At 64.6% G+C, this 12,588-nt stretch overlaps 8 protein-coding genes across 8 annotated transcripts; 4 read left to right on the forward strand and 4 right to left on the reverse strand.

The window, feature by feature from the left end:
- Positions 1-338: 338 nt before the first annotated feature.
- On the forward strand, positions 339-1,145 carry MICPUN_97494 (predicted protein; the record flags this gene model as incomplete). Its single annotated transcript, XM_002502725.1, has 1 exon — positions 339-1,145. The coding sequence occupies one exon, from the start codon at positions 339-341 to the stop codon at positions 1,143-1,145; it is 807 nt and encodes a 268-aa protein (XP_002502771.1).
- Positions 1,146-1,227: 82 nt separating this feature from the next.
- MICPUN_59114 (predicted protein) lies at positions 1,228-2,520 on the reverse strand (the record flags this gene model as incomplete). The annotated part of the gene is made up of 1 exon (XM_002503076.1): positions 1,228-2,520. The coding sequence occupies one exon, from the start codon at positions 2,518-2,520 to the stop codon at positions 1,228-1,230; it is 1,293 nt and encodes a 430-aa protein (XP_002503122.1).
- Positions 2,521-2,712: 192 nt separating this feature from the next.
- MICPUN_100874 (predicted protein) lies at positions 2,713-4,140 on the forward strand (the record flags this gene model as incomplete). The annotated part of the gene is made up of 1 exon (XM_002502726.1): positions 2,713-4,140. The coding sequence occupies one exon, from the start codon at positions 2,713-2,715 to the stop codon at positions 4,138-4,140; it is 1,428 nt and encodes a 475-aa protein (XP_002502772.1).
- Positions 4,141-4,190: 50 nt separating this feature from the next.
- MICPUN_59116 (predicted protein) lies at positions 4,191-4,832 on the reverse strand (the record flags this gene model as incomplete). The annotated part of the gene is made up of 1 exon (XM_002503077.1): positions 4,191-4,832. One exon carries the CDS (start codon positions 4,830-4,832, stop codon positions 4,191-4,193), a length of 642 nt encoding a protein of 213 aa, XP_002503123.1.
- Positions 4,833-5,410: 578 nt separating this feature from the next.
- Positions 5,411-5,977, forward strand: MICPUN_71821 (predicted protein; the record flags this gene model as incomplete). Its single annotated transcript, XM_002502727.1, has 1 exon — positions 5,411-5,977. A coding segment is annotated over one exon (567 nt), but the record flags the coding sequence as incomplete, so codon positions are not given.
- Positions 5,978-6,976: 999 nt separating this feature from the next.
- On the reverse strand, positions 6,977-9,613 carry MICPUN_59118 (predicted protein; the record flags this gene model as incomplete). Its single annotated transcript, XM_002503078.1, has 1 exon — positions 6,977-9,613. The coding sequence occupies one exon, from the start codon at positions 9,611-9,613 to the stop codon at positions 6,977-6,979; it is 2,637 nt and encodes an 878-aa protein (XP_002503124.1).
- A 486-nt stretch (positions 9,614-10,099) lies between these two features.
- Positions 10,100-11,584, forward strand: MICPUN_54325 (predicted protein; the record flags this gene model as incomplete). Its single annotated transcript, XM_002502728.1, has 1 exon — positions 10,100-11,584. The coding sequence occupies one exon, from the start codon at positions 10,100-10,102 to the stop codon at positions 11,582-11,584; it is 1,485 nt and encodes a 494-aa protein (XP_002502774.1).
- A 229-nt stretch (positions 11,585-11,813) lies between these two features.
- On the reverse strand, positions 11,814-12,239 carry MICPUN_73396 (predicted protein; the record flags this gene model as incomplete). Its single annotated transcript, XM_002503079.1, has 1 exon — positions 11,814-12,239. A coding segment is annotated over one exon (426 nt), but the record flags the coding sequence as incomplete, so codon positions are not given.
- Positions 12,240-12,588: the final 349 nt, after the last annotated feature.

Below are 12,588 nucleotides of genomic sequence, written 5' to 3' on the forward strand. Positions count from 1 at the left end.
TCCATCGGACGCCGCGCGATGACGGCGACAAGAACCCAGCGGCGCGCATCGACGCCGGCGACGACGTCGAGACCGCGGTGCGGGAAGGGGAGTTCGGCCTGGGCGCGTCGAGCTTCACGACGAGATCGGAGGAATCCGAGAGGACCGATCGGATCGACGCCAAGCCGAAGCCGCGGCTGGCGACGAAGAAGACGGAGAAGAAGAAGGACAACAAGAAGGGGAACGGCAAGTATCACGTGCTCCTCACCGCGAACGACGCGGTGTACGTCAGGTGGCAGTCGCGCATCATGTACCACCAGTACAAGAAGATCGCGACTGACCCGAACCTCGCGGGCGCCATGGGCGGGTTCACGCGGATCCTCCACTCGGGTAAGCCGGACGACCTCATGGACGAGATACCCACCGTCGTCGTGGACCCGTTACCGAAAGGGATCAAGGACCACGGGTACGTCGTGCTGCACAGGCCGTACGCGTTCAAGCAGTGGCTGGATACCTACGCCGCGGACATAGAGGAGGAGTACGTCTTGATGACGGAGCCCGATCACCTGTACCTGCGCGGGATGCCGCTCTTTGCGACGCCGAATCGGGCGGCGGCGTTTCCGTTCTTCTACATCGACCCGAAGAAACCCGAGTTTACGCCGATCGTGCAAAAGTACAACGAGGTCAAGGCGCCGATCGACGCGTTCGCGCCCATCGGTAACTCGCCGGTGATGATAAGCGTCGAGTCGCTCTCGCGAGTGGTACCCAAGTGGCACGACTTGGCGGTGGCGATGAAGCAGGACCCGGTGGCGGATAAGGCTTTCGGGTGGGTGATTGAGATGTGGGCGTACTCCATAGCGTCCGCGCAGGTTGGGGTGACGTACGAGTTGCACCCGGAGATGATGTTGCAGCCGCCGTGGGACGATAGCTTCCGGGTGAAGGGCAAGGAGGCGTACATCATACACTACACGTACGGGCAGGATTTCGCAAAGTCGGGGGAGGCGACGCCGGGGAAGATCGGGGAGTGGCACTTCGACAAGCGGGACTTCACGGGGTTCCCGCCCAAGGAGAAGATCCCGATGCCCCCGCGGGACGCGCACGAGGTGATCCAGAAGATGATGACGATAATCAACGAGGGCATCACCGAGTTGCCGCACTGGCCGTGACTCGACGCGAGTACAGTCTATTTTTGAGCAATCGGAAAACTATTTTTTTACGTAGACTGGAAGGGCGCGCCCTCGAACGACATCATACGCGGCGGTAGACGTGGAAGGTCTGCGCGGGGTTCCACGACACCGGCGCCGTCGTCGTCCCAACCCTCTCCCACGCCCCACCGCGATCGCCCAGCCCCACGCCCTCGCCGTAATCCACCACGAGCGCTCCCGCCTCGCACTGCGCAGTCAACTTTTCGGCAACCGCACTCTTAAGCGATTGGTCCCAACACTGCGACGTGAGCCACACGACGGGCGGGAACTGCATGACGTCGCAGTCCGCCTGCTCGAGCACGTCCCCGTGGATGAACACCGGGGGCTTGGACAGCGCGTTCAGCATGGACATCACCACTCCGTTTGCGAAATCCACGTGGCAGCGGAGGAGCTCGTATCCGACCCCGGACACCTTACACCCCAGCGCCGCGTAGAACACCAGCCAGCCCGAGCTGCTCCCCCACACCTGGAACCCCCTCTGGTTCATGAAGATGCCGTAGTTCTCCTGCTGAACCTTGGCCATGCGCGACATCGCGCCGCGAAGCGCCGGGCACTCCTGGACGACTCTCCAGAACGTCGCAAACGGCGTGGAGCCGTACGCGAAATTATCCTCCGAGTACGAAGAACCGCGGGTTGGGCTCGAACTCCCGTCCGACGCCGCCGCGGGTTCGATTCCCGCCGGTGTCGATTCGTTCGATTCTTTCGCCCGCGGCGACGTCAGCGATCGAACCTCGCGCGCGAGCGCCGCGCGCGCGTCCACGTCCCGTTCGTTGTCGCGAAGTCGGGCGACGACGTCCCTGATGGATTTAACGTCGACGGCGTTGGCGACGAGCACGCGCTCCAAGTCCGGGTCGATGGGGTCCGGGTCCTCTCCCGTGCGGGCGCGGGTTCGCTTCCCGTCCGCGTCGTGAACGTCCGCCGCGTCCGGACCCGCGCGCCCCGGCACGTCCGGGATCTTTTCGCTGAGGAGCCCCGCGTCGCTCGCGTTTTCCCTCGCGAGCGCCAGCTCGGCGCCGAGCGCTCGGAGCCGATCGGCCGAGGCGTCGTCCTCGGGGGAGAGCACCAGGGCGTCGTCTGCGATGCGCTTGAGCTGTGTGAGGGCGTCCATGGTGTCCTTCAGCCGGCCGTTGAGCGCGCGAGAGACCATGCGGAGCTTCTTCTCCGTCGACGACGGGAGGGCGCCCTCGGAGTCGGCGGCAGATGTCGTCCTCTCCGGCGACGATGCCGCCAGGTCCTGCTTGCAGGCGTCCGATCGGTCCTTCACGACCTGCGCGAGCGATTGCAGCCGCTCGATGAGGGCGCCGACGTCCTTCACGAGGGCATCCTTCGAGACCATCGTGGCGTCTGAGGTCGCGGATCCACCGTCGTTCCGGGCCCCACCTCGCGCCCCGCGGGATGAAGATCCCAACCTCATCACACGGTGCCCACCACGTCCAGTCAGCGTCCCCCGTAGCGCCGGTGAAAAAGCGCCAATAACCTGACCCGCTATCCACTTCCGACGAGCACCCCGAGGAGGATCCGTGGAACGATGTCGACCGCCCTCGCGCACTCTCGTGCGTACATCGCGCCAGCATCGCCCGGGCTCAGCGCGCGCGCGACGTCGCGCCGTCGCGTCCGCGCGAGAGTCGCGTTCACCCCGATGGCCAAGGGGCAAAAGGGTGTCCGCAAGGTTGTGCAATCGGGCGCCGGCGCGCTCTCGTTCAACCCGGGCAGCGTCCTCTCCAAGATGATGAACGTCACGAAGAACAAGATCAACTGGAAGATCCTCGATGATGCCGCGGATAAGCTCGACGGAGAGCTCGCGTCCCAGCCCATCCTCGGCCTCGTGCGCGCCGAGGTCACCATCAGGGGCATCGACGCCCTCGAGCGCGAAGGCCGCGGATACAAGGAGTACATCCTGCTGAGGTCCCTCGGGCTCAAGGCCTGGTTCACGCACGCCACGTCGCGCGCGGGCGTCCACGACCCGCTCACGCGATGCGCGGTGGGCAAACGCCTCGCCGATCCGGACGGCGAGTTTAACATCTACCGCAGGGTCCTCGCGCACGCGCCCGCGGCGGCGGCGGGGGACTGGACAAAGTTCGCAGACGGCCTCGCGGGGGACGCTAAAGCGGCTGCGGCAGCGCTCACCGACGACGAGCGCAAGACGGCCAAGAACAGGTACGACACGTCGGTCGACGCGACCGCGTTCGCCGCGATCGACGACGGCGTCAAGGCGGCCGCGGCTGTGTGCGCGCGGGCGCAAAGGGGCGACGACGCGGTGGCGACGGCGGTGCCGTTACCGTGGGTCGACCCCGGCGCGTGCCCCGTCGTCGACGCTAAGTCGCCGGCCGGTGACTCACCGGCCGGTGACTCACCGGGCGGTGACTCACCGGGCGGTGACTCACCGGATGGCGACGGGGAGGACTCCGTCGAGTCGATGTTCGGCAAGAAGGCCAAGAAGAGGAACAAGGCGAGGTCGGCCGGGACCGGATCGGTTGCCAAATCCGTCGGCGGCGCGCCCCCCTCGCTGGACGCGATGTTATCCCAGCTCGCGAAGAAGCAGCAGGAGCCGACGTTCCCGGAGGTTGACGCCTGGATCACGAAGAGCGGGCAGGCGACCGCGTCCGAGGCTGTCGCGACGGCGCTGGCGCTGTGCCTGGAGGCGCCCGCGGACTCCGTCGTGGTGGCTCCCTCGGCGCTCTTCGCATCCGCGGTTTCCTTCGACACCGGTTCGCTTGGCTCGGGCCGACGGATCGTCTCCCCGAACGCGGCGGCGAGCGGGAAGACGGAGTGGGGCGACCGCGCGATGTTCGTGACGTTCGAGCCGGCGGCGGGCGGGGGCGGGGGTGACGGGGGGATGTTGGCGAAGGGGGTCGCGGCGGCTGCGGGCGCGGGGTGCGGGGTGTGCGTCGTCGTCGTCGCGTTGGGTTCCGGCGAGGCGGCGGTTGACGCGGTGAGGACACGGGCGAAGATCTGAGCGTCGTGTTTCGTCGTCGTTCGACGTCGGTCGAGTGTCGTGTTTGTATTTCATCTCAGGCGGTGAGCGTATGTTTTGGGAACGCTGAAGCGTTCCCACCCGGGGCACTTGTTGTCCACCAGGTACCGCAGGCAGTGCCATTGTTTGTTTTCTGCGGCGTAAAGGCACGCTCGCTCGTCCATCGGGCACCCATTCTCGTGCAACCACTGGAGAGCGGGCAGGTGTCCACGATAAGCAGCGGGCCATGCGTAATCAATACTCGTCGGAGGCCAAAGCATGTCGTTCTCCCGCGCCCATTTTAGCATCCTTACACTCCCGATGAAGGCAGCAAAGTGCAACAGGTACTCCTGTGGAGACCAAAGGGGAACGCCCAACTTCTCCCTGAAAGACTCCAGAAGCTCGAAGACCTGTTCACGGGGCAGAGACAGTGCCACGTCGTTGTCTATCAAGAAAGAGTACTTCCGCAAATCCTCCATCTTGAGGTGCTTAGCTTCCGCGTCGCTAAAGTCGAACCTGCGAGGGTACCCAGCCGCAAGCTTCGAGGCGTCCCTCCACAACTTACTCACCTGGGCGAGCCTGAGGCGGGTCCCGACGCACTGCACGTGCGAGAAGACCACGGTCGCGATATCCAAGTTGGGATCGAACGTGGGCTGGTACGCGTCGATCTTGCGCTTACCGCTTCGGAGCTGCATGGTGGCGTTGCGAGGGCGCGAGTGGGCGGACGTCGTGTCAGAGTTGGCTCGTCCCAGCGTTTTTTAGGTCGGTCGACCGTCTGTCCGCTTTTTGCAGCGGGTGCTTTTCCGCAGCGCGCGGTGACGGCGTGCCGCTCACTTCTCCGACGCGCCTGACCGCACGCGCGTGGACCGCCCCGACGCGAGAAGACACGATGGCCAAGCGTAAAGCAGCGCCCCCCGAGGAGGATTCCGAGGAGGAGGAGTACTACGAAGACGACCTCGAGGGCGGATCCGATGAGGACGAGGACGGGGAGGCGGCGGCTGGCGGCGGCCGCGACTTTGACGAGGAAGAGGACGACGACGACGAGCTCGAGGCCGAGATGGCGGCGCTCGAGAGCGTCAGGAACGAGCGCGGTATGGGCCGAAGCGATAAGCCCCTCGTCAATAACGAGGCGGGACTCGACGCATCCATCCAAGGTGAGCGCCCGTGCACGCCGCCCGACCCAGATAATCCCGCCGCCGACGCGAGACGCGTAAAATTTGCCCTAATCGCACCCCCGACTGACCGCCGAATCCGCCCCTCAACCCCCTGCACAGACTTTGGATGGACGCACAAGGCCAAGTGGATCGACCACATGGTCGTCGCCGGCGCCAAGGACGCCCCGCCCGTGACGGACGTCAACGACGACCTCGCGAGGGAGACGCACTTTTACGAGCAAGCGCTCGGGTCGGCGAACGAAGCCATCCGCAGGCTGAAGGAACTCGGCGTGCCCGTGAAACGCCCGCACGATTACTACGCGGAGATGGTCAAGTCCGACGAGCACATGAAGCGGGTGCGCGCGGAGCTCATATTCGAGCAGACGGCGCAGGAGACGCGCGAGGAGAGGCGCAAGGCGCGGGAGCAGAAGAGATACGGGAAGCAGGTGCAGGCGGAGAAGCTCAAGGAGCGCACGCTCAAGAAGAAGGAGTCCATCAAGAACCTGGACAAGTGGAGGAAGCAACGAAAGCAGAACAACTACGCGGAGGAGGGTGCAAAGGCGCCGGAGGGCTTCGAGGATGGGTTCAGGAGCAAGGATTCGCCCAAGGGAAGGAAGCGGTCCACGCAGGAGACTCGGCAGAAGCGGGAGTTCAAAAACGAAAAGTTTGGGTTTGGCGGCCGCAAGAGGGTGAGTGTCCACGCGTCGTTTCCGCCCGTCTCGATTCCGTTTGTTTTGTCTTTTGTCCAATATCGCCCGCATCCCGCGTAGGCGGGTGCAGGGGGTGCTGCCCGCATCCCCTGACACCTAGCGCACTGGGCCACCCTCTCATCTACGGTGGATATCCCAAGCTAAAACGCCTTAGAGTACCGCCTTCGGTTGTAGGCTGACGGATACCCAAAGGACCTCGGTCCGGCCGGCCCGTCAGCCTCCCGTCGTGTGCCGCGCATATTCCATTGCCTGGGTGAGCCCCGTCGGGGCCTTTACACCTCTGGACAGACCATGCACGTGCTATTCAACACCCCGTATATTTTTCATCCGGTCTCCGTCGCAAATCTGATGACCCAGTCACAAACAACAATCGCTGACGGTTCCCCCGCACCTTTCCATTCGCCGCAGCTCAAGAAGCAGAACGACAAGGAGAGCGCGCGGGACATGACAAACTTCAAGCCTTCGAACTTCGACAGGGATTTCAAGGCTGGCAAGGGCTGGGGCTCCCTCGGCAGCAAGGTGAGACCGCGGAACCCGTTTGACGATTCACGAGCCCGACATCAGCCGCAGCCGCGGTGAAGATCACGAGACACCTTTAGATTTGCACGTCAGGATTACCGTGCTACTACACGGAATGATTAACGAATTCGACTGAGCGGCTGGCGTGCTTTTCTGTTCCGCTCTGATCCATCCGCGTCGAGCCAAACTCCCGCCCGGACCCCGAGACTCACCGTTCAAACTCCGATTCGTTTACTCGCAGGGAAAAGGTGGACGCGGAGGACGCGGCGGCGGACGGTCCCCAGGCGGCGGCGGCGGCGGCGGACGCGGTCGCAGATGAGCGTATCACAAATACTGTAGTATCACGTAGAACGTATGCATTAAACCCCTGGTTGAATGTGTATCTCACACTAGTATCTTTGAGGGAGACGCTTCATGAAACCTTCAAGCACCTTTTTTTGAGACGTCGCGCGCAGTTCACGACTCCGACTCCGAATCCCCGTTTGGAATCGCCCACTTCTGGGCCGCCCTGCGCATCGCGCGATCCTTCCACATTCGCGCGAACGTCGTCGCCGCCTCTACCCTGTTCTGGATGTCCGAGCTCAGCATCCGCCGGAGCAGCACCAGCCTGTCGCCCTTCATCAGCGTCACGTTTTGGTCGTGCGGCACGAGCAGCTCCGAGTGCCCCGCGCGCCACAAAATCCCGATGCAGATGCTCCTCTCGCCCCGCGTTTGCAGCACCATCGCGCGGACCACGCCGTAGAGGAGCGGGGTGTCCAGCGGCACGTACTCTTGCGCGGCCACGGTGACAATCTCCGCGGAGTTTTTGGACTCTTGGAAGAGATCGGAGATCGCCGGTTGGATCAGGGGGTACGCGAGTGTCTGCACCAGCGCCCTCGCGCTGACAGCCTGGCTGTTAACGAAATCGGGTTCGGTGCGAATCTTGCCGATGCGCTTGGGCGCGAGCGCCAGCCGGGCGGTCATGTCCTCGTTGTTCTCACCGACGATGTGCATGGGCACGCCCTCTCGTTTGATAGACCAGAGCTTACGAAGGAGGAGCAGGATGTTGAGGATGCGGGTGTCCCTGTGGTGCGCACCCAGCCGCACGGTCGTCTGAGTCCCGAGGACGATCGCGGTGTGGATCGTGTTCTTCATGATCACCGGCGAAAGGATCGACGCGGACGCGGCGTCGCCCGTGATGTGCCTCAGCCTCACGCCCTCGTGCTTGTGCCCCCGCGCGTAGCCAAAGATGGATACGGTGTTTCCACCCTCCTTGATCGTCTCCTCGTGAATCAGGCCGTGCTCCAGCATGTGGTGCTTGAAGAGCTCCTGCGCGACGCCGTTGACGAACGTGATCGTGGATCCCGCCAGCCTCATGCGCACGACCTCATTTATCCTCGCGTGTAAGCGCTCGGGATGGTCGTTCCAGATCTCCCTCCAGCCGCACACGAGGACGTTGGACTTGATCTTGGACGACGTTTCCCACGACGTCATGTGCCCCTTCTCGATCTCCGGGTTGGCGGCGCGGATGCGTTCGGCTTCCTTGATGTACCCGTTGAAGGTGTCGAGCATCTCGTGCGAGTGCACGGGGTTGGACTTTGGTCCGATGAAGATTAGCAAGTCATCGGGCTCGATGACGATGTGAGGGTCGGGGCAGAGGCCAAAGCCGCGTCGCTTGATGAACTCCTTGGGCATCGACGGTCGGATGATCCCGATGAAGATGGCCCTGGAGAACTCGCGCCGGAGCATGCCGAAGGTTTGACCGACGCAGGCGCCGTACGCGTTGTTCGGCCCCGACCGCAGGTTCGAGGCTTTCCTCCTCCGAATCGCGCTCCCCTCAAAGTCGAGGATGCTCATGAGGATGGAGCTCAACCCCGGCTGCGCCGCGCACTTGAACATGAGCGCGTTGAGGAACAGCGATAAATCCATCGGTATCACCACGTCTTTGCCGTCGGGGTGGACGAAACACGCCGCGTCGACGTACTCGCTCGGGTGGAGCATCTGCAGCACGATTCGAAGACCGGGGAAAACCGTCACGCCCTTCTTCTCGTCGTAAGGGTTCGTGAAGAGGCACTGTCGAAGCGCGAGCGTCGTCCTGAGCGTAGCGCCGTTGAAGATACGCCCGCCGCTCTCGTCCTCCTCCTTGGTGTCGTGCTCGGTCATCATGACGAGTATCGCGGCGGCTCGATGCGCGCCGACGCGGATGAGGTCGTTGACGTTGGTGGGGTTACCCACGCGGCAGATGATGTTACGGCCGAGCTTGGTGCGCCAGGGCAGGATGCCGCGCTCCGCGAGCACCTGCGCCAGCCTGATGTGCATCTCCTCCTTGCTGATGCTGTTGTCCATGATGACGATGTCGCTCACCGCGAGCGACGTCGACGGCCGTTCCAGCAGCCCGAGCCGCCTGAACGCCGGCACGAGCGCGGGGAAATAGAAGAGGACTCCGAAGAACTTCCCCTCGTTGAGCATCTGGTACTGCCTCCGCAGGAACGAGCACTGCACCACCGCGCGCAGCGTCGCCTCGTTCCAGCCCAGGATCAGGGTGTGCCCGTGCGCCGCCACCTTGGTCCGCCCCGACGCGAGCGAGTTCATGAACTGCGACACGGCGTCGGTGATGAAACCGACGAGGATGGCGAACACCACCAAGCCGAAAAAGATCTGGACGAAGTACAGCAGCCTCAGGCCGTTCTCGTCGGGGATGTCGTTGAACGACGCGGAGGTGATGAGCTGCACCGCCATGAAAACCCCGTCCGCCACGGAGTCCTGTCCGAACACCAGCTCGGCGGTGTCCGAGCTGAGCCGGTACCAGAGCACGCCGAAGAGCCCGAGCACGAAGGACGTGACGAACGCCAGGAGCATCAGGGGGAATGCGCCGTTCGCGGCGATGCGATTCTCGAGGCCGTAGGACACCTGATCCCAATTGCTCAGCGCGGAGTTGGTGTTCTTAATAACCTTGCCGCCCGACTGTCGAACTTCGGCCACGGCGGATTTGATGTGATCCGCCTGCATCGTGGAGAGCGCGGAGAAGACGGAGTCGGGGCCTCCGTCGAAGTCATCGTCCTCGGAGCCGGCACCCGCGGCGTGACCGTTCGAACGTCGGCGGCCTAAGAACATCTCCACGTCCGCGCGATACACCTCCAGCCCCGGCGGCGGTCGACGCGGCGGGGTCGAAAAAACGTCTGCCGCCCGGTCTCCCGCGTTATTTTTCCAAGGAATCTTGGCGTCAGCGGAATAACGGTCTCTCCCGGCCCCGCACACCTGTCCGTCCAGTGTCCGCAGACTGTCCGCCCTATCGGCCAGCACTTCAAAATTGCGGTGGCGACATCCGCAGAAGATATTTTTTCGAGAATGAACCTTTTTTTGGATTCTGGCTGGATTTCCCTCGCTTTCCGCTGCCTTTCTCCTCGAAAGCTTCCATTTGCGTGTATTTTTCTGACTGTTTGCCTGTGCCCGTCCCCAAACCGACTTTCAGAAACAGCAAGAGTATCTTGGAGGAATTTAACCGACAGCTGCCAGATAGGACTACCTCTGCAAAAAATGTGACGACAACGCCGGCGCGCGTGTCTCCCCGCGCACGCACGCGGGGTAAAACATCGCGTCATGTCCTTGATCCTGGTTCGCCAGGAGTACGGCGGGCGCGAGCGTCCGTACGTGATGCGAACCAACACCTCGGGGGGCGGCCACCTCCTCCACTACTTCTGCACCATTATCGTCCTTCTCGGCTTCTCTGTCACGTTCGCCGCGCTCGCGGGTATGCGAGCCTACCTCGCCTCGCAGGACACGCGCACGCCGCTGGTGCGAGAGTACAACCGCGCGGTCGACGCGTGGGTCAAGACCGGGCGCGAGGCGTTCACGACGCGCACGGACGGCTTCGCGTGGGCGGTGGACAAGGCGCCGTTCGGGGCGCTCGCCCGAAGGAACGGGACGTGCGGGGACGGGCGGACGGTCCCCGGATCGCTCGCGGCCCCCGAGCCCGGGCAGGTGGCGCTCGGCACCGAGGACGACGGCATCGACATCGCGAGGTACGAACTGACCAGCGTCCTGTACGGAGTCAAACGCGCGTACATCGCCGCGCACGACGCCGCCAACGCGCCGGGGCTGGAGCAAGTCTCCGTGGAGATTGGCCGAGGACGCGCCAAGTCCAACGACGTCGACTCCTACACCGCGTTCAGCACGTCCTTCGCCCCGTACGAGTGCGACGTGCTGTCGGTGCCGCGTTCGGCGTCGTCCGGGCACGCGGGCGGCGGCGGCGACGCGAGGAACACGCGGAACGGGGGGACGTGGTCGCCCGGGCACGGCGCGCACGGAACGACCGAGGTGCGTTGCGACGAGTGCTCGAGGGACGACGAGGCGGGCGCTGTGACGGCCGTAACGGCCGGGTGCGACGCGCGGTGCCTTCCGGGCGCCGCCGATCGCGACATCGTCGCGACGCGGCGATGGGTTCGCCGGGTGGTGCTGGTTCGGTCGCAGGTGGAGGACGGTAAGGTTGCGGGGATCATGCGCAAGCCGTCGGCGGCGACGTGCTCGCTGTTCCACGGCGAGACGCGAACGACGACGCACGAGTCCGTCTGGGACGCGCGGCTGGCGTGCGCGCACGATCGGGCGCCCCTCACAGACGTGGACCTGGAGCTGGAGGTCAGAGCCCGCGACGACCCGCACGTCCTCGCGGGGGAGCTGACGGGATGCACTTTCCACTTCGGGAGAGACGCGGATGAAAACGCGGTGGCCGCAGCTTTCTTCACCCTCGGCGCGTTCGTCACGCTCGGGCTGGCGACGTACTGCGTTAAAAAGCGCAAGGGGTTCGAGCGGTACGACTCGCGGCTGACGCAGTTCTCGGGTTGGAACGCGTGGAGGACGCCGGTGACGGCGATGGATTTCGCGTCTCGCGATTCGCGCTCGAGGAGAGGGAGGGCTAACGAGTCGGCGGAAAACGCCGGGGAGCAGTCGTGCGACGACGAGACCGACCACGAGGGCGCCGAGGACGTCGACGTGGACGTCGATGTGGACGTTCACGTGGACGTCGAAGCCGACGGGGACGGGGCGGACGCGGCGGCTTCGCGCGAAGCCGCCGACGAGCGGGTGTGAGAGCTTTGGGCGCGAGTGAGGAGGGGCGATCGATCGGATCTTTCCCGTCGGACGGGGTCGAGCTTCGAGGTCCGCGAACGACGCCCGTGCTCATCACGCGCGCAGCACAGCACGTCCGTGGTTAGACTAAAACATCACAAGTGATTACAAGTGTCGTTGTTGTACAAACGCGGCTCGCTCGACGCCAAAGCTCTCACTGGACGAACCTGTCGTCGAATCTGTCGTCTCCCAGCCGGCACTCGTCCTTCATCCCCAACAGGTCGTACCTGTTATCCGCGATGGCGTCGTAGAAGGCGTCCCTGATGAACGTCGGAACGACCGGCCCGAGCGTCCCCGCGAACGGGAACAGGGGATTCGCCGAGAAGTACGTGGCTATCCTGAGCACCGCGTCCGATTTGACGAACGCGGCATCCTCCTCGACGAGGACGATGGAGCTTATGTCGTCGGGATCCCGCCCCGCGCGACGGAGCAGCGCCCTGCCCGCGGTGGACTGCAGCGCGGCAAACCTTAGCTTCCCCGGGGGATCCATGTCCAGCGCGAAGTTGACCCCGCCGTTGCACAGGTTGCAGACTCCGTCGAAGAGGATCACCGGCCGCTTGTCGGTGGCGAAGTAGTCGACGCTCGGAGACGCGTCGCCGGCGGACGACGCGCGGGGCGCCGCGGGGCGCGCGCGGCGCCGCGACGACGCGCGCGCGGGGCGCCGCGAGGCACTCGGCGCGAACGACGACGTGGAAGCGAGGGGTGGGATGCCCCGCGCGAACGCGACGGCGTGACGCGCCATGGGCAGTGACGAAGCACCGGCGACGTGGACGACCGGACGGGCGACAGCCTCTCGTTTTTGACGAACCAACGACGCGCGTCGGTCGCCGCGCTCGTCGCTCACTCGCGGCGGCGCGAGATGGCGACGGGGACGGGGCTGATCCAGAGACACGCCGCGCGCCTCCTGGTGTCGCGTAGCTCCCGCGCGTGGAGCCGCGCGCGGAGTCGGGCGCGCCGCGTCGGGA

Source organism: Micromonas commoda, chromosome 6 (genome assembly GCF_000090985.2).
Source record: "Micromonas commoda chromosome 6, complete sequence".
Taxonomy (NCBI): Eukaryota; Viridiplantae; Chlorophyta; class Mamiellophyceae; order Mamiellales; family Mamiellaceae; genus Micromonas; species Micromonas commoda.